This window comes from Salvelinus sp. IW2-2015, linkage group LG2, assembly GCF_002910315.2.
Source record: "Salvelinus sp. IW2-2015 linkage group LG2, ASM291031v2, whole genome shotgun sequence".
Classification (NCBI taxonomy): Eukaryota; Metazoa; Chordata; class Actinopteri; order Salmoniformes; family Salmonidae; genus Salvelinus; species Salvelinus sp. IW2-2015.
In genome coordinates, this window is record NC_036839.1 from 15,434,184 (window position 1) to 15,453,141 (window position 18,958).

Below are 18,958 nucleotides of genomic sequence, written 5' to 3' on the forward strand. Positions count from 1 at the left end.
TTAATTTGAATACATTTTCAAAAAATAACTGTTTTTGCTTAGTCATTATGGGGTACTGTGTGTAGATTGCTGAGGAAATTGTTTTATTTAGTTCATTGTAGAATAAGGCTGTAACTTAACAAAATGTGGAAAAAATCAAGGGGTCTGAATACTTTCCGAAGGCACTGCATGTACAAAATGACGGGACAGGAGATATGCTTGTTCAAAGTTCTCAGTTAATGACTACAGCTCCCCCCTTGGGCCAATTAGTGTAATTTTGTAAATGCCGGGTCTCTATGGCAAGATGCATCATTCATCCAAGTTTCGTCAAAATCACCCAATGGTGTCCGAGATATCGCTTGTGACTAATAATGTACGAACGGACGGAGATATCAAACAATACAATTCTGCGTCCCTAAAATGTGACATTATTCAAATATATTAAAAATAGATCTAGCTGCCATATGTATTTTAAGTTATAAATTAAGGCCAAATTAAGGGTATTTATAATACACAGCAGCATGCATTTACATTTTTTATTTAACTAGACAAGTCAGTTAAGAACAAATTCTTATTTACAATGACGGCCCACTTGTAAAGCACCCCCGGCCAAACCCCCCCTAACCCGGACGACGCTGGGCCAATTGTGCTCCGCCCTATGGGACTCCCGATCACGGCCGGTTATGATAGAGCCCGGGATCGAACCCGGGTCTGTAGTGACGCCTCTAGCACTGTAATGGAGTGCATTAGAACTCTGCGCCACTCGAGAGGCCCATTACAGACTTACATTTTCAATACCTGACAAATACCATTCTTGTGATCCACACTAAATAAATAAAAATCAAATAAATAAAAATCTGAGCCTTACGGTATACGAGTGTCATCAAGGGGATACAAGCTGGTCTGTATAACATGAGACGATAATGCAAGCTATTTGACATCCATGATTTGGGCCGATCATTATTACCTCTGCCTCTTTGACAACTGTTAAATCTCGTTATGCATACAGTACCATACAAAACCCACAAAAAATAGGCAGTTTAAAAGAAAACTAACAAGTGCTCAATGCTTGTTATGATGCATATTTCCATGTGCAAAACAATAAAAGCATTTTTTTTTTTTTTTATCAGCAGACTCTTCAAGTCAACCAATACTGCTAGTGCTATGTAGGTAGCGACCTGGATTCAGGTCTGGTAGATAGCTCTTTTTCATCCTGTGCCTCTGGAAAACAGAGACTGGGGCCCACCCAGGGCCCACCTTATGCTGTGAAGCAGTAGTGCAGGTTGTCATCTTTGAAGCCATACTCCTGGGTGATGTGCTGGAGCACCCCACCCTGCTGCAGCCGGATCCCGTAGAGCAGCGCCTCTCCTCGGTCCTGTGACAGACCCACCTGCAACAGCCACTCTACCAGCTCACTGCCAAGAAAAGTGTTCGCCACTGTCCTCTCCCCACACCTGTGTGTCAGAGGAAGGATTCACCAACGGGCCAGTTAGGCACTCCCCACAGCTGACAGGTCCAAGAGGAATGAGAGAGAGAGAGAGAGAGAGAGAGAGAGAGAGAGAGAGAGAGGGAGCAGATAGAGTGCCTTCAGAAAGTATTCACACACCCTTTCACATTTTGTTGTATTAAAATGGGATTCAAATTGATTTTGTCATTTTCTGTCAAGATCGACACAAATTACTAAAATGTCAAAGTGGAATTTGTAAAACAATTAATGCAAAATAAAACACTATATCTTGATTAGATAAGTATTAAACCCCCGAGACAACCATTTGCATGTCTTGCCATATATTTTCAAGCAGATTTAAGTCAAAACTAACTCTGCCACATTCACCATCTTCTTGGTAAGTAACTCCAGCGTAGATTTTGCCTTGTGTTTTGGGCTATTGTCCTGCTGAAAGCTGAATTAACCTCCCAGTGTCTGGTGGAAAGCAGACAAACAGGTTTTCCTCTAGGATTTTGCCTGTGCTTAGTGCCATTCAGTTTATTTTTTATCCTGAAAGAAATCCAGAGTCTTAAATGATTACAAGCAAATCCATAACATGATGCAGCCACCACTATGCTTGAAAATATGGAGAGTGGTACTAAGTAATCTGTTGTATTGTATTTGTCCAAGACATAACACTTTGTATTCAGGACAAAAAGTTAAATTGCTTTGCCACACTTTTTGCAGTATTACTTTAGTGCCTTGTTGCAAACAGGATGCATGTTTTTGAATATTTTTTATTCTGTACAGGGTTCCTTCTTTTCACTCTGTCATTTAGGTTAGTATTGTGGAGTAACTACAATGTTGTTGATCCATCCTCAGTTCTCCTGTCAAAGCCATTAAACTAACTGTTTTAAAGTCAACATTGGCCTCATGGTAAAATTGCTGAGCGGTTTTCTTCCTCTCCGGCAACTGAGTTAGGAAGGACACCTGAATCTTTGTAGTTCACCATCCTCAAAGGGATATTCAATGTCTGCTTCTTTTTTTTCTTTTTTTTTTACCCATTTACCAATAGGTGCCCTTCTTTGCAGGGCATTGGAAAACCTTCCTGGTCTTTGTGGTTGAACCTGTGTTTGAAATTCACTGCTCGACAGGGACCTTAATAATTGTGTGTGTGGGGTACAGCGATGAGGTAGTAATTTAAAAATCATGTTAAACACTATTATTGCACACAGAGTTAGTCCATGCAACTTATGTAACTTGTTAAGCAGATGTTCACTCCAAACTTATTTAGGCTTTCCATAAAAGGGTTTGAATACTTATTGACTCAAGACATTATCTTTTTTAATTAATAAATGTAATACTAAAATTTCACCTTGACATTATGGGGTCTTGGGGTGTAGACCAGTGACAAAAAAAACAAATCTCAATATAATCCATTTTACATTCAGGCTGTAACAAAACAAAATGTGGAAAAAGGGATGTGAAATGTGAATACTTTCTATAGGAACTGTAGCTAGGATGGCACACCGAAACAAACGCAAGAGAGAAGTGCTCAACACAACCCATGCAAAAAAAATATTCATATTAGGGATGATCAATGGGTATAATGCAGTTGTTACACAAACTGTGTCAGACTGTCAAATCGTAAGCAAAATTGTGAATTAATGCATAATATGGGAGGTTTCATATATACTGTGAGCCGTTTTAGGAAATACACAGTGGGTGCACAGTAAAAGCAGGGGGTCTATTGAATCCCTGAACAGAGCAGCCCTGTAAGGTGACTAATTGACCCCTCACCTCTTATTCTGGACAATGTCCCGGACACACTGCTCTTTGTGGTATCTGATGAACTGAGTGCAGGTCATCATGATGTCATCAGATACAACCAGTTGAGGCTGCTCCTCTGGCTTCCTTCTATGCCACAGACAGGATATCCTGGGCACAGGTCCAAAAAAAGTATTCTCAAGGCTTCTTATTCAATACACAGCTCACTACTCGATCATATGAAATGCATGTCAGTGAGCCTCTTACTTCTTTTTAAATGGCAGTATTATCAAATGTTTGTCCAGCCCAAAAAGCCCGAACGAGATGAAGCCCTGAGAACAGCAAAACACAGATATGTAAACACCACCACCATTGAGTAAATACAGTGGCTCCAAATCCCAATGTGTCTATGGAGACCTATATGTACGGTACCTGTCCATAGTTGACCACAGCACAGAAGAACTGCAGCTCTAAGTAAAGTCTCCCAGGAACTCGACTAAAGAGCCACCACAGGCAGCTGGACAGGTTCTAAAACAGGGGAGAGAGATTGAAACAGGGATTGTCACACTCGCCCAAAACTGAAGGACAGGACAGCCGTAAAACAACTCAACATACAGGTTCTGTCGCACAAGGCCATTTCCATGTAAAAGGACCCATGAGCACCAACATGTGAAGTTCATAGGAGCACAACAAATTTGGTGTCAAATGAGGATGTTTTTGAGAAATGAAGGCATATACATTTTCCAACCATTCATCCTAAAATTAGGAATAAGCGAAGGCTTTGATTTCTGGTCAAACCTTACAAAGGTATTCGAAAAACATCAAAACACAATGTTGAAGTTAACAGGATAGTTCACCCAAATTAACACATTGGTTTCCTTACCCTGTAAGCAGTCTATGGACAAGGTATGAAAGCAATCCATGCTTTGGTTTAGTTGCCCTGGTACTGTTTCCACATGTGGCACAAATCACATTCAAGTCATGGGACTGATATTAGCATTTTTCACGCATTATGTCCAAATCACCCGAAAGTATCTAAAAATTATTGTGAAGCTTAACAAAGTCACTTATAGATGTTTTGAACATGTGCAAAATGCTAATACCGGTTCCATGACTTGAATGGATTTGTGCCACAAATGCTAAAACGTTAGAATGTGGAAACAGTGCCAGGGAAACTAAACCAAAGCATGGATTGATGTCATAGCTTGTCCTTAGACTGCTTAGTGCGTACAGAGTAAGGAAACCAATGTCATTTTGGAATTTGGGTGAACTATCCCTTTAAGACCCTTACCAACTAATATCAATATTTACATTTAATTTTGCAGAATTGATTTGCCTTCTGTAAGTTTACGAAATATTGCCTAGTGTCTTCTCATTTTGTATCAAAAAACCCACATATCTTTAAGATATATTCAAATTTCTCTCCCTCATGAGGGAGGATAATGACAATTCACTGAAGTAACAAGTAAAAGGTAAACCTACCAACTATAGTGTTTTTACTGATAACAATTTTGTTAATGATTTATTATGGGATTTAAACGTGTCATTCTGTTATAAAATCGAAAATAGAATCACCGGAAAAGAATCAGTAACAGAGTGACTGCAATTAAATGAGCTAAAATGGGAAATGATAGTAGTCACAAACCACAGTTGGGGCACCTGTTACCACCCTCCCTTCCAATGGCATACTGTTCAGCTGATAATTATGAAAACAGTCTGAACAACCCTTCCCTCTCTCTCACCCAGCCTTTCTCCTTGTCTACCTTTCTTTTCTCTCCAGTTACCCCGATCAGTCCCGAGACCCCAGAACTTTTTTTTGGGGGGGGGGGGGGGGGGGGGGGGGGCTTTCATTTATCTGACTTTAATTTATCTGCATGTCCAGCCCTTATATTTACCATAATTGGCCCAGCGTTGTCCAGGTTTGGCCGGGGTAGGCCGTCATTGTAAATAAGAATTTGTTAACTGACTTGCCTAGTTAAATAAAGGTTACAAAAAAGTTAAAAATGAAAGGTCCGGCAAAGCAAAAACTTGATCAAAAATGAATTTATATGATTGCTCTTAAGTACAGAAATTGTTTGGTCAGTGGGAAATTAATATCAAACTAGTCGGTGACAACTGTGTGGAGATTGGAGTTCGTGACAGCAACTATGTGAGCTTATTACAGTATTACAGACACTGTCCGTGGATTTCCTATGATCTTCTAGAAGAACCCCATACCCTCTGATGACTCTTGTGTAGCTTGATTGTTATAGAGTAAAATACATGCGTGTTTGAGAGCCTCAGCTTTTCATAGATAGCTTTTAATAAATTTGTATCTGAAACCATTCGGACTCTACAAACATTTTTGTAATTAAAAAAATTAATAAATCACAGATTAATGGATGAATCCAAATTGTACAACCAAGAAGTCTGTAGTTCTAACACCCAATGTTTAAAAGGGGTTAGAAGTCCAAATCGTGTTGGCATGGCGGTGGGACTCATTGGGTTAATGTCACCTCTCCCGGCTCTTACTGACACACATCCACGAGGCCCCTCGCTTTCCATTTACTGTAACCAGCGTCCTCACCCACTGAGCAGACGGACACCGGATGTCCATGGACGTCAAAAAATAGTTGACATTTTGTCAGTCCAAATCTGAACCAATCAAAGACCTCTCTGTTTCACAAAATTGAACAGCACATTACAGTAAAGAAGATTAGAGGTCAGTAAAGTACAGTACAATAGGGTTTAGTAACAGTCTCAGCGTCATTCTGTAATAGTGAGTCAGTCACTCACAGCTAGTAGGCTGACGGTCAGTAGCAGGCATAAGAGCACATGGCGGGCCACCTGTCTGTCTGCCACCTGCTGTTCCTCCTGGGCCAGTAGACAGCCTGGCGACTCACAGCCAGTCTCACACTGACCTGAGGGAGACCACAGAGCAGACACACTGTTAGTGACCCACAGGGTGATGACTGATAACAAAAGTATGTGGACACCTGTATGTGGTATGTGGTTACTGGCCCGACGCTCTAACCACTAGGCTACCTGCCGCCCCACAAGCCACCACATTGCTGCGGGGACTTGCTTCCATTCAGCCACAAGAGCATTAGTGAGGTCAGGCACTGCTGTTGGGCGATTAGGCCTGGCTCGCAGTCGTTGTTCCAATTCATCCCAAAAGTGTTCGATGGTGTTGAGGTCAGGGCCCTGTGCAGGCCAGTCAAGTTCTTCCACACCGATCACGACAAATCAATTATGTATGGACCTCGCTTTGTGCACAGGGGCATGCTGAAACAGGAAAGGGCCATCCCCAAACTGTTGCCACAAAGTTGGAAGCACAGAATCGTGTATGCTGTAGCTGGAACTAAGGGGCCTTGCCCAAACCATGAAAAACAGCCCCAGACCATTATTCCTCCACCAAACTTTCAAGCTGGCACTATGGTAGTGTTCTCCTTGTATCCGCAAACCCAGATTCGTCTGTCGGACTGCCACATGGTGAAGCGTGATTAATCACTCCAGAGAAAGTATTTCCACTGATCCAGAGTCCAATGGTGGCGAGCTTTACACCACTCAAGCCGACACTTGCCATTGCGCATGGTGATCATAGAAAACCCATTTCATGAAGCTCCCGACAAACAGTTCTTGTGCTGACGTTACTTCCAGAGGCATTATGGAACTTGGTAGTGAGGGTTGCAACCGAGGGCAGACGATTTTTACACGCCGAGCGCTTCAGCTGTCCCGTTCTGTGAACTTGTCTGGCTTACCACTTCGCCTCTGAGCTGTTGTTGCTCCTAGACGTTTCCACTTCATAATAACAGCACTTACAGTTGACCGGGGCAGCTCTAGCAGGGCAGAAATTTGACTAACAGACTTTTTGGAAAGGTGTCATCCTATAACGATACCACTTTGAAAGTCACCGAGCTCTTCAGTAAGGCCATTCTACTGCCAATGTTTGTCTATGCAGATCGCATGGCGGTGTGCTCGATTTTATACACCTGTCAGCAACGGGTGTGGATGAAATAGCCAAATCCTCTAATTTGAAGGGGTGTCCACATACTTTTGTATTTACAGTGCATTCGGAAAGTATTCAGACCACTTCCTTTTTCCACATTTTTGTTACGTTACAGCCTTAAACTAAAATTGATTAACTAAAAATGTTCCTCATCAATCTACACACAATACCCCATAAGAAAAAATGTAATCCGCATCATACACTTGATTAACTAGTATTATATACACATGACATAAATCCAGCTAACATATACCTATGTTGATGCTTCCAGTTCCGGCTGACTCAAACATGTCACAGATATCTGGGATAGTTTGGGTATCTGGGCCAGTCTGGGGCCTCAGATCCTCAGTAGTGCCTAGCATAGAGTCTCTCTCCAGGACATGGTACTTTGAGTCCCACGTGCCTCGACGGAGGCCCACCAAAGAGCACCCGCCCAGCACTATGCTGAAGGCAAGCACAACTGAGGTGCAGATGATCTGCAGAAAACACAAAGACAGAAGGTCAGGATGATGAGGTCATGTTCTATGAGAGATGCCGTCTTCTTTCCCCAGTCTGTCTCACCTGGGGTCTTCCATAAAAGAAAGCCGAATCGATGGTGTCAGGCATCCTCTCCCCAGTTACGAGGAGCACTGCTGCCACAAGGGCTGGGACTCTGTTGACATAAGATACGAACTGTGTTTGAGCAGCAGATTCAACAAAAAAGGTCCCTTGGTTTCCAATAATTCAATTATTCAGTGGAAAGCTCATGACTCACCCCCAGCCTGCAATCACCAGGAAGCCTGGCGCAACCTTCAGCTCACCACCTCTCTTCATCAACACAAGGGAAAGTGCTATCAGACCTAAAACAAAGCAACATGGACTCTATGGTGAGAGAATCATTGCCAGACACCGCACCATTCACATTTTAAAAATCACAGTATGTTAACATACTTTATACATACAACACAAAAGCATACTATAAGAGAAAATGGTGGTATTATAAATGTTGATGGTTGTGTGTGTGAGACATACCTGGCCATACATAAGTACTGTACAGTGAGCCGTACAACAGTGTGAATGTCAACACGTGTCCAATGAAGCGGTCTTGTCTCACGACAAAGTTCCACATGATCATGCTAACACAAGCTAGAATCTGGACGCACGGAGAGGCAAAACGTCAATAGACAGCAGCAAGCAATCCTAAAACGACATTTAGACAGTGATATTGCTAATTTGGCTTTGTACTATGGACAATATGATATGTACAACATTATTCAATGGAAATACTGATACAATATGCATATGGGATGGATGTTTTGTGAAAAACTAACAGATATTCAAAAAGGCAAGCCTTGCCTGTGCCAAGAACAGGTTGACGGTGAACATGTGAGGTAGTCTCTTAAATTTCTTACTCAGGAACATGACAGTAACTGTCCAAGCCTGTAACAAAGAGATAAGAGATCTCAACATTAGATATGCTTGTCTACACATACCATACAGAAAAGGATAGCATACTTATGTAAACTGCAATGGCAATTTCATCATATCCGGTCCCAATAAACACCACATGCATTCTAGAGCAGTAACATTCAGTGAAACTACATCACAGGTTATAAGAAAGGTCATATGACCAGTCTAGACTGTCAAAAAATGGGCAGCCTAGAGAGAAGAAGAGAAAATAAACCATCCTAAATGAAAAGCTGCTCTCTGTGTTTTACTAGCGTTGTGTTGCCTTGAAGTTAAACTGAGGCAACATTATAGGAGGAAGTAAGCCTCAAGTATCATATCATTGGCACCAGACAGAGACATCCTGCTTATGACTTTGAACTGCCTGGTTGCAAGTCATATCTCCACCCCTACTGTTCATAGACTTCCTGCTCTAAGCTTTTCAATATCATTGTTTCCATTTTCAATACTGAATCAACGTAGCCTAGTCTAGACAGTATCATCTAACAGTATCACCTGATACCCCCCCTCAACTACTGTCCCCAAAACTGCCCCCAAATAACACAATATGAATGGGATAATGTGAATAGAAGCTTTAGTACAATAAACACCTGCTTGTAGGTTATAATTTCCTGAAGTCCGACCACCCTGCCTGAAATAAAATAAATAACCAGCACAAAGCCAGTTGAAAAGTAAAGATTACAGTTAATGATAGTTCTTTGATAATGATGGGAGGCAGGGGGAAAACTCACCAGTGCAACTAAGCTGATGATGCTGACATTAAAGCTGACATTCTGCAGAGAATCCATCAATGGCTTAGGGTCCATCCATGGTATTGTCAGCAACCAAGCAGAAACATACATAATGGGAGCTGAGAGAAATGTGCTTACTACCATCCCTGAGGTAACCTGTTAGAAAACAATACACAAGAAAAATGTGACACTGTCCATGTCTTCATATGACATACACTTCTATCCATATAGGAGAGAGTAGATGACTTACAACTTGTAGCTCCATGTTATAGTGAGCAGCATAGATGGCCACACTGGGGGCACTAGGGAAGACTCCATAGAGGAAGGCATAGTTGGAGAGGCTGGAGTGTTCGAGATTAGAGCTGGTGTTGTCAGCATCCAGCAGCTCCACCGTCTCTCGACAGATCAATGGCATCACCAACCTCCGGAAGATCAAACACGTAAAGTTTCATTGTAATGTTGCGGTTGCGAAATGTTACAAGATAAATGCCTGATTCATTCACAAGGAATCATCAGGTAAGAAGGAAGAGACTATATTTTCAAGGGTCTGGCTCGTGGCCTGGTCCCAGATCTATTTGTGCTTTAGCCTACTCCATTGTCATGGACTTGAGGCTTACTTCCTCCTATAATGTTGCCTCAGTTTAACGTCTTCAAGGCATCACGATGCTAGTAAAACACAGAGAGCAGCTTTTCATTTAGGACTGTTTATTTTCTCCTGTTCTCTTTAGGCTGCCCATTTTGAGACAGTCTAGACATCCCTCAGCCGTTTACCAAAACAGTGGTGGGGTTTCCGCTTTGTTATCGTTTGAAATGCAGATTCCCCCTTCAAGATTGCATGAGAATAAATAAAGGTTTCAAGGTCAAAAATACTGAAACGTGGATGTATTCAAGAATGTTTGTATTACACAAAACAAAAATGGTAGTCATGTGCCAAGGTTGCCTGGTGTGCAGCAGACCAATACGAGTCCACAGTTAGCTCGGAGTCAATAACAGTACACAGAACACCTAACACTTAATTACAAGGAGATGTGGTCTCATGTCCTGACACTATGTCTACAGTGTGTTTTTATTTACAGTATGAATGTGTATGAAGTGTAGGCCATTATGAATATTAAATAATAGAAGCCTACATGTATAATAATCTAACTTAACATTCTTAAACTCAAAACAATCCATCATAAATCCCCGTAAACACTCACAGTTTTGCTGTGATGAGCAGGATAAGGGCTACAACCGTGGACCTGGTGAGCTTCCCCAACTGGCCCACCATGGAGAGGCCCAAGTAGAACAGAGCTGCTCCTCCAAAAGAGTTGGCCAGGCCATCCACAAACTGCTCCATGAAAGCAGGGATCTTCTGATCCAGGATGAAGTGGAAGATAATGCCAATAACAACCATGAAGACCATGGGGTTCTTCAGAACCTGCAGGATGACCACACCCACTATCTGGAGTTTGCGCTGCTGCCGGTCTCTCTGATCCCTCCACTTCTGGATCTCACAGAAGGCAAACCCAATGGGGTTGAGAAGCATGAGGGACACTGGTGCTACCAGGTAAATGTACTGTAGATACTCTGGGTGTGTGTTCTTGTACAAGGCCTCAACTGTGAAGAAAGGTACAGTTCAGGAAGTTCCCTTTTAGGGAGGAGAGCAGAGTGAATCAAACATTTTGTCACAAACCAACAAGATTTTAAAGAATGACATAAAGACATATTTCCTTTGTTCTGAGGTTCTGCAGGAGGTTATCCATTTTAAAAGGACTGAAACTGAAAGGATGGAAAGACTAATACAACACTCACCAATCGGGTATCCCAAAGCAAAGTCATTGCTTTGAGTAGCAAAGATGGAGAATAGGCCAGCTTTGCTGAAGCGAGTGTCAGGACTGGCAACCAGTAGTGTAATCACACACACAATGAAAAACACAGACACCTTGGCGATGAGAATACTCCACAAAAATGGCCAGATGACATTCCCAAAGTCCAAGAGTACCATGTTCTTAAAGAGCAATGCTGGGAGGGCAAACTTGGACACAAAGTTCCCCAATCCTTTGGCCTGTGTGGATGTGATGATGTTTGCTCGACCAGCAATATAGCCACACAAGATGATCCCAAAACACTCCAAGAGTGCTGGGAAGAGCTTGTCAATGGACATGGTGGGAGGGGTGTCAGAGGGATCCAAGTCCCCATTTGAAAGGTTGAGGTTGTTACTGATGGCAGGGACCTCCATTGTGGTGCTGGTGGTTTAAATCCTCAGATATCAGCTCTCATGCCTGGCCACGCTGATGGGGTTGCTGGTGTCACTACCAGTTACTGAAAATCTATACTTGGAGAACAATCAAACTACAATTTCAATTTGGCGTCTCTAAAACTGCATCGTTGGAAAAGGGCTCGTAACTTAGTAAGCACTGTTGTATTCGGCACATGTGACAAACAACATTTGATTAGATTTCGATTTGAACCATTTATACATGGTAGTTACATAGGTAAACCTTTCAGCCAAATGAATGTCCCAACAGACTCACGAAGTTGAGTCCTGAAGCGAAGGTATAACCACCATTTACAGTTTTTTTTTTAGATGTAACGTCAATATTAGGCACAAACTCGTAAACAGTCTATTACAGTAGTTACTTTGTAGCGATATATCCTTCTCACAATGTAAAATGTTAGATACAACGTATCAATTACAACAACAAAAAATTCGATCAACTGTTCTATAATACACGTTAGTGAAAATATTGATAAACATGCATGCACCCAGCAATCTGAGCTAATTAATGTATGGTTAAAAAAAATGGCTAGCATTGCTATTAGCTTGATGAAAAATAGAGCGCCATTCTTTAAAAAGACAACTAAGGTAGCTAGCTACCAGTACCTACAGATAATCAAGGCATGGAGTTCGAGAGGGTTGGCTAACTAAATTACCTAGCTAGCTAGCCAATTCACCGAACTCTAGCCAGTTAGTACGTGCGATATTTATAAATAGGTGACAACATGACACGCTAGTTTGCCAAATGCCAATATACGGGGTGCTATTTAGACTAGTCGACAAGTGACTGTAAAAAAAGACAAGACAACTTACCGGTATCTCTCTATGTCACAACAACCCGCAATTTCCTTCTTGTTCTGACAGCAAACTACTTCACCAATCACATTAGACTACATGGGGGGCCGGGGGGAAACAATTTAGCCGAATTTTGCACATGGGCCTATCACGTGGTCAAAATTCAGTCTTTTGTAGTATTCAGACCTCAACGTTCCACAATGTTTCACATGCACCAGTACTGTTGAGATACTATTTCATTTTTGATAGCATTGATTGTTCTTTCATTTGTCAATAAGGATTTTCTTTTTTCCAAAATATGCACAAAATTCAACTTAGTAAACAGATATAGAAAATTGACTACCAGGGTCAAGTATAAACTTGATTTAAATACTGAATTATAGATTAATGAAAACATATAACAAAATACATTGAGGAACTAGAACTTGATTACAATAAACTTGATTAGAATGTGGATCAACTGCTCTATAATTAACACACATTAGTGAAAATATGGATAAACATGCATGCACCCAGCAATCTGAGCTAATTGTATGTTTCAGGTAAGACCCAGATGCAGACAAAGTCAAAGTAACAACAGTTTATTAATAGAACAGGGGTAGTCAAAAGGCAGGTCAAGGGCAGGCAGAGGTCAGTAATCCAGATAGGTGGGGCAAAGATACAAGACGGCAGGCAGGGTCAGGGCAGGCAGAATGGTCAACACCGGGAAAACTAGGAAACAGGAACAATCGAGAGACAGGAGCAGAGGGAAAACCGCTGGTAAGCTTGACAAAACAAAACAAACTGGCAACAGACAAACAGAGAACACAGGTATAAGACAATCACAAAGACAGGTGAAACAGATCAGGGTGTGACAAATTGCAAACCACCCAATAATAATTCATATTTATACTGTTAACATGAGGGTCAAAAACAGCAGCAAGCAAGTCTTCACACAGCAATATTTGACTTTTAGAGTCACTTGGGCCCAGAGTTTTTCCTGGTCAGGTCAATAAAAACGTCTGGCACTATACATGACACACCGCAGACCTCTAAGGTGTCATGCTCAGCTCAATGAGACGGCCTGCGAACACCCCCAATGTGCCAATGATACACACTGCCATGAACACACACAGCAGAATGTGATCCAGCACCATGGCTACAAACTTCCACTCTTCAGCAGCCTGGGAAAAGAGGAGAACAATTAGAAACATGTAAACGGATATCTTTAAGGAGAAATCTGTGGGAAGGATGGAAATTAATTCCAGAGTCTTACACTGTTGGACTCCTCATCAGATTTCATGGTCTCAGCGATGTACTTCACCCCCTCAATAGCACTGCGTACGTCTGGGTTCTTGGTGATGGGGGACTGGTAGGTGACTGCAGTAGGGGTGGGCTTGCCTGAGATGTCTGAGATGTCAAAGTCAGCACCATAGATGTTTTTATCCTGTCTCTCCTTTGCAGGACGTTTCATTGTTGAGAAAAACATGAGGTTGGGAATGGTGTCAATGAAAATCTGTGAAGAAAAAATAAGAACAGAAGTTATACTGAGACAGGTAAAATACCTACAATGTGCCAAATTCAGACACTTATCTGGCTCCTCAATTTAACAATATCATGGTCAAATCAGAAAATACAGTCAACTATACAGTTATACAGTAAACAACTTCAGTCGTCTATATTCTGTCACTAGATGGCAGTACTGGGGAGGGCACTTTTTTTGTTGGTACTATTATGAAGACTTGATACCACAGTGTGTCTGCCATGTTGTTTCATGAACAATTTGTGAATACTGTATGCTTAAAAATAGATACATTTCTAAACTCTCACACACTCATAAGATTCACAAATCGGGATGCACAAGTCATCCTTTGGCTGTGTCATGTCATTTACATTGCAAATGAACCCAAATGTTATTGTTAGCAAAGCACCATGAAATTTCAAACTTATTATTTACATTTTAGTCATTTAGCAGACGCTCTTATCCATTTAATTTAAGACACTCTAAAACCGTTCATATGTTTTTTAGATTTCAAAAACTAATTGTTAGAAATGTACCAGCTGTTCCCACCTTGCGAACCCAGGGGGACATGGTGTGAGTGCTGGGGGAACGGTGGTGGGTGTTGATGACGATGACAGTGATGATGATGGAGGCAATGACGAAGACCATGGTGAAGAGCATGTACTTCCCGATGAGCGGCACAGCACTGGAGGTGGAGGGGATGAGCTCAACGATGACCAGCAGGAACACAGTCAGAGACAGCAGGACAGAGATACTCAGAGTCATCTTCTCACCTGAGGACACACATGTTCACAACACTCAGGTCTGCAAAAGCAGACGCATACAGAAGCATTCATCTATGAAGAAAGGCACAATTGGAGTTTACGATGAATGCAAACTATGTTCCGTTGTGACATAAGGTTATCATTTTCACAATTACAATTGTCGCATACTAAATCAGTCATTCATACAGCACGCAGACAGCTTTAAACAGTTCAGTGGAGAATCCAGGCTCATGACAGAGACTGAACATATGCTCATAGGGAGACAACTGAGCTTCATAACATCTAACTGTTGTTGAACACTGTGAGAGCAGTTAATAACGAGGTAAGAATGGGTAAAGCAAATACTACAGTCACAGCATTGCTCCAGTGCAACTCAACTGTGACACCCTTTACAATTTAATTGAAAAAAAGAAATCAATAAATAGTCATTTGGTCTCAGGATTTGGGGAGCTAATCCCCCCTCTGGTTGGTCGCCTTCTCTCAGATTAATTACAAGAGGGTGTGAAGTGAGTGAAGTGATCATTATGATAATTGATCTTCTGCATCGCTGCACACTGCAGCTTCAGAGAGAGAATGATAGCAAGAGACTGTCAGTGGCATCACGCCCTTTAGGGCACTAACTCATTCTGACCACAGGGAGGAGTAGCCTCTGTCACAACTCTTATAGGCTTGGTCCAATTGAGCTCCTCCAACCTCTCTTTCAGTCCTCCACTAGATGGGTAGGAATTCTGCTTATAAAAAAGAACTGTGAGTTGGAGCCTGAACAATATTGCCTATACCATAGCTACAAGCAGGAGTAAAGAAATTAGTTGTTTAATTTGTCCCATCCCATGTAGCCTTCCTTACACATAGGCTTACACACAAACAACCTCAGGTAAGCAAACAGACACACAGGCACACAGACAATAGAATTTCTAGTATGTGTTATTTTTAGTTGAGCACCTTCACAACCAGAAGCCAATTTCATGCTATTCTTCACACGTCTGCTGGGGTGTGGGTCCAAAACTTATTCACAGAGATTCTACTGTGGAATGTGAACTCTGTGTTGTTTTTGCTGTTCAGTCAAATCAGTAAACCAAGAGGACTTCCATTTTGCATCTCAGCCCCTCCACTGCATCATACTGTAGCAGCAGCCCTATCCGAGTTAGGCAGCCGGAGATGTATTATACATTAAAGGAAAGGCCTGCTCACAGACATGGCAGCACACAGGGTCTCTGGGTAATGAGGCAGGCCTCAACACTGGGAACAGGGCCAGATGCTAGCTGAGACACATCACTGTTACAGCTAATGTAGCTACTAGGAACTTCTGACGCCCAGAGACAGTTAGGAGGACAAGCGTGTAGTTGTACCAGCTGATACAGGTACTTCACAACCACTACATAAATGATCAATGTCGCAGCTATGATGACAACATGTATTTCAGCTCATCTTCAGCCACTTGAAATATAAAAGAGATTTAGAACTGAAATGATTGAAGTGATGCAATACCAACCAGAGTCAGTGGGCAGATAGAAGACGAGGCCAGTGAGGAATGAGAAGAGCATGCAGGGGATGATGACGTTGACGATGAAGTAGAGGGGCAGCCGCAGCATCAGGAAGTGGTAGGTGATGTCCAGGTAGGGCGTGTCTGGGCAGCAGGCATAGTACACCCAGTGTTTCCAGCTGCGGTAGTCCTTCATCACCCACTCTCCACTCTCCATGAAGTTACTCAGGTCAGGACGGTCGCTGTCCTGGTGGAGACAGGTAATAAAAATGTAATAAGGAAGCAACTGACCAGAGACGGCACAACCTTATTGGAAGGTTTTAGGACGTGGGGTGTTTTGTATTGGGACTTAGAACAATATGTAAAATCAGCACTGGGCTGTATGTGTATACACAGCTGTATCACAGGAGATACACAGGGGATCAATTAGAGAAATATGACAAAATAGTGATTATGATTATTACGGGATTGACGACAACCAAGTTGCCATCATAGGTCCAGGTACCCAGCTTCATGCTGCAGTTCTGCAGGTCGAAGGGGAAGTGCAATACGATGATCTCACAGTAGCTCCTGAAGATGGCAGGGGGGTTCCACGTGATCATGCCAGTGTGCTCCAGCAGCACTTTGGTCTCGTGAACGATGGCAAAGTCACCATCAGCACTGTGGGCACACACAAACACGGGCATCAGCACGGGAGATAATGTTAACACAGAGTGATGTCACTGCCTAGGGCTTGGCATGGCCCTGCCATCACAGCATCCACACAGGCCAACCAACCAGAGCTGAGACTGGTACAGGTTGCTGTGGCATAGGAGCTGGTTGTCAGGGAGAAACAGCAGTGTGTCAGACGCAGCATATGGTGTGGGGGGAACCTGTGATATAGAAGCCAGATTTAGCCTGATGCTATGTGAGCTCTTACCCACTATGCACAGGGAAAGATGGGAAACATCATAACATCCAGTCTGTCTGGTGACATTTTATCACAGTGGGAGAATGGTAAAAAAGAAAGACATTTGATGCAAATATGGCCCGAATCTTACTTGTTATAGAGAACGAGGTCAGGACGCCAAATGTCAGTGGAAGGCACTCTTATCTTTTTGATTCCACCATAATCCTCAGGATTCCATTGCAAGTTCACGTCCTTCCATTGCTGGAAAATGACAGTGCAAGGTACAAAGAGCATACAAAGAAAATTTCAGATAGACTATTTGAAGTTCCTGAAATTAAGTCTGATTCAGATGAAATTGACAAAGAGTGATCATTTCAACATGGAATTTTTCCAGATAATGTTTTGTTACAATTTCTTTAAAATTGATATAAATCAACGGTTTATAGGGATTGTTTACTGTTTCTTATGAAATAATTCTGGAATTCCTTCTAATAATTACCCATACTTACAACTTCCTTATCATTACTCTCTTACAAAATAGCCAGAAAGAAAAATACTTTAATCTCATATTTATATTGCCGTGTTGATACAGGAAATGGCAGAAACAAACCTGTTTCAGTCGAACGTTGCTGTTAACAATCTGGTTGACCTCATCCTGCAGAGAAAGATAATTGATTTTAGTTTCTACATAGTGTTTGACAGTGATGTGAATTGCATGATAAATATTGATTGATATGGGATGGTATGATATCTTTCTTACCACACTGATGAGTTGAATGAGCTGCAGGCCAACTGTAACCACCACTGGGTCCTTGAAGTGAGCGACAGGACGCACCACCTTGTTGTAGCCAGTGAACAGGGTTTTCACCAGACGGGTCTCATCCTCAGAGCCCCAGGCAGAACCTACAAGGAACACAGAGACAGCTTGGCGTACGGCTCGCATGGTACAGTTTGGGGTTTACAGCCTCAGAAGACTGATAGGCAGTGGTTAATGTAAGTGCAAATAGTATATTTATTATTAAAGGGCTTCCCTCCTTCCTTCCCTCATTCCTTCCTTCCTTAATTACTTTGAATCATACACTGTTATAGACCAGTGGTATACTATCATCGTGGGATGCTGGAGGTGATAGAGATAAGAGCTCTGTCAATACAGATAGTGTTTCAGACATGACATCCGCTATTTCTGCTACATATTTGACCCATGCCGGAGCGGTGTCCCATTTCATTTTCCTGCCTGCCCTTGAAATTAAACCTATTTTGCGCAAGAACATACCCCGAGAGCTTGAAAGACGTTTTGAGATATTCAAAACGGTAAATCTATGAAAATTGGCTACAAATATACAGTGTATTTCACAAAACAATCGACTTGTGGAGCCAAACACAGATAGATAGAGCACACATGCCCCTGTCAATCAACAGAGCCTAATGCGGGATGCCTTTTAAACTATTCCAGCATATCCAACAGTCACTATCGTAGCTAAGATATACCTCAAGTAAGATTTGAAATCTTATAGTTAACTAAAGGATAAAGCATTACCAAGAATCAATGAGAAATTATCAGATGTAGATATCCCATGAATGAACTAGATTTGTGAGATATTCAAATATTGGTTTAGGATAGATTACCACCTAAAATATCCTGGCAAAGGTATGTTATAGTCGACAGAAGAACAGTCAGCCAGCCAACAGGCATGGTTAGAATATGCCTTACCTGCCAGAATGATAAGAAGATGAGAAACAAAAAGCAGGCGATTCATTTTTGTGTTATTTTCCCATCAAATCTGGGGTATCCAATGTCCTGAGTCTTCGAATAGAGGGTAAGCAGCTAGTAAAGTGACAACATTGATTTCTGTCTACTTTAAAACGTGGTCTAAATAATGGCAACGCTGACTTGCTGCTTCATGTTCTGTAATGGGGAACAGTATTGTT

At 42.0% G+C, this 18,958-nt stretch overlaps 2 protein-coding genes across 5 annotated transcripts; both read right to left on the reverse strand.

Moving 5' to 3' along the window:
- Nucleotides 1-1,074: 1,074 nt before the first annotated feature.
- On the reverse strand, nt 1,075-12,869 carry LOC111975288 (lysosomal cholesterol signaling protein-like). 4 transcript variants are annotated; one of them, XM_024003501.2, is made up of 15 exons: nt 12,411-12,869; nt 11,132-11,649; nt 10,537-10,936; nt 9,588-9,759; nt 9,338-9,493; nt 8,496-8,579; nt 8,172-8,292; nt 7,915-7,999; nt 7,722-7,812; nt 7,414-7,636; nt 5,948-6,072; nt 3,605-3,700; nt 3,440-3,504; nt 3,206-3,343; nt 1,075-1,433 (listed from the first exon to the last, which is right to left on the reverse strand). In XM_024003501.2, the coding sequence occupies exons 2-15, from the start codon at nt 11,556-11,558 to the stop codon at nt 1,238-1,240; spliced, it is 2,379 nt and encodes a 792-aa protein (XP_023859269.1). In that variant the 5' UTR covers nt 11,559-11,649; nt 12,411-12,869; the 3' UTR covers nt 1,075-1,237. The 4 variants fall into 4 exon arrangements, with proteins under 4 accessions (XP_023859269.1, XP_023859261.1, XP_070303512.1 ...); XM_024003493.2 differs by having other exon boundaries at nt 11,132-11,654; XM_024003508.2 differs by having other exon boundaries at nt 1,292-1,485; nt 11,132-11,654.
- An 88-nt stretch (nt 12,870-12,957) lies between these two features.
- On the reverse strand, nt 12,958-18,958 carry LOC111975308 (acetylcholine receptor subunit alpha). The gene is made up of 9 exons (XM_024003520.3): nt 18,741-18,958; nt 17,790-17,932; nt 17,640-17,684; nt 17,181-17,290; nt 16,605-16,800; nt 16,150-16,387; nt 14,443-14,666; nt 13,648-13,887; nt 12,958-13,555 (listed from the first exon to the last, which is right to left on the reverse strand). The coding sequence occupies exons 1-9, from the start codon at nt 18,784-18,786 to the stop codon at nt 13,424-13,426; spliced, it is 1,374 nt and encodes a 457-aa protein (XP_023859288.1). The 5' UTR covers nt 18,787-18,958; the 3' UTR covers nt 12,958-13,423.

What these genes read in the sequence shown, in the direction of transcription:
- LOC111975308 (XM_024003520.3), bottom strand. Translation starts at nt 18,786, where the DNA reads ATGAATCGCCTGCTTTTTGTTTCTCATCTTCTTATCATTCTGGCAG. An exon ending in GCAACGTTCGACTGAAACAG is followed by an intron (nt 17,291 to 17,639) that starts GTTTGTTTCTGC and finishes GTCATTTTCCAG; the next exon opens with CAATGGAAGGACGTGAACTT. An exon ending in ACTTGGTTGTCGTCAATCCC is followed by an intron (nt 16,388 to 16,604) that starts GTAATAATCATA and finishes TGTCTCCACCAG; the next exon opens with GACAGCGACCGTCCTGACCT.
- LOC111975288 (XM_024003501.2), bottom strand. Translation starts at nt 11,558, where the DNA reads ATGGAGGTCCCTGCCATCAGTAACAACCTCAACCTTTCAAATGGGGAC. An exon ending in CAGTACTTATGTATGGCCAG is followed by an intron (nt 8,000 to 8,171) that starts GTATGTCTCACA and finishes GCTTTGTTTTAG; the next exon opens with GTCTGATAGCACTTTCCCTT. An exon ending in TGACCGTCAGCCTACTAGCT is followed by an intron (nt 3,701 to 5,947) that starts GTGAGTGACTGA and finishes CCCCTGTTTTAG; the next exon opens with AACCTGTCCAGCTGCCTGTG.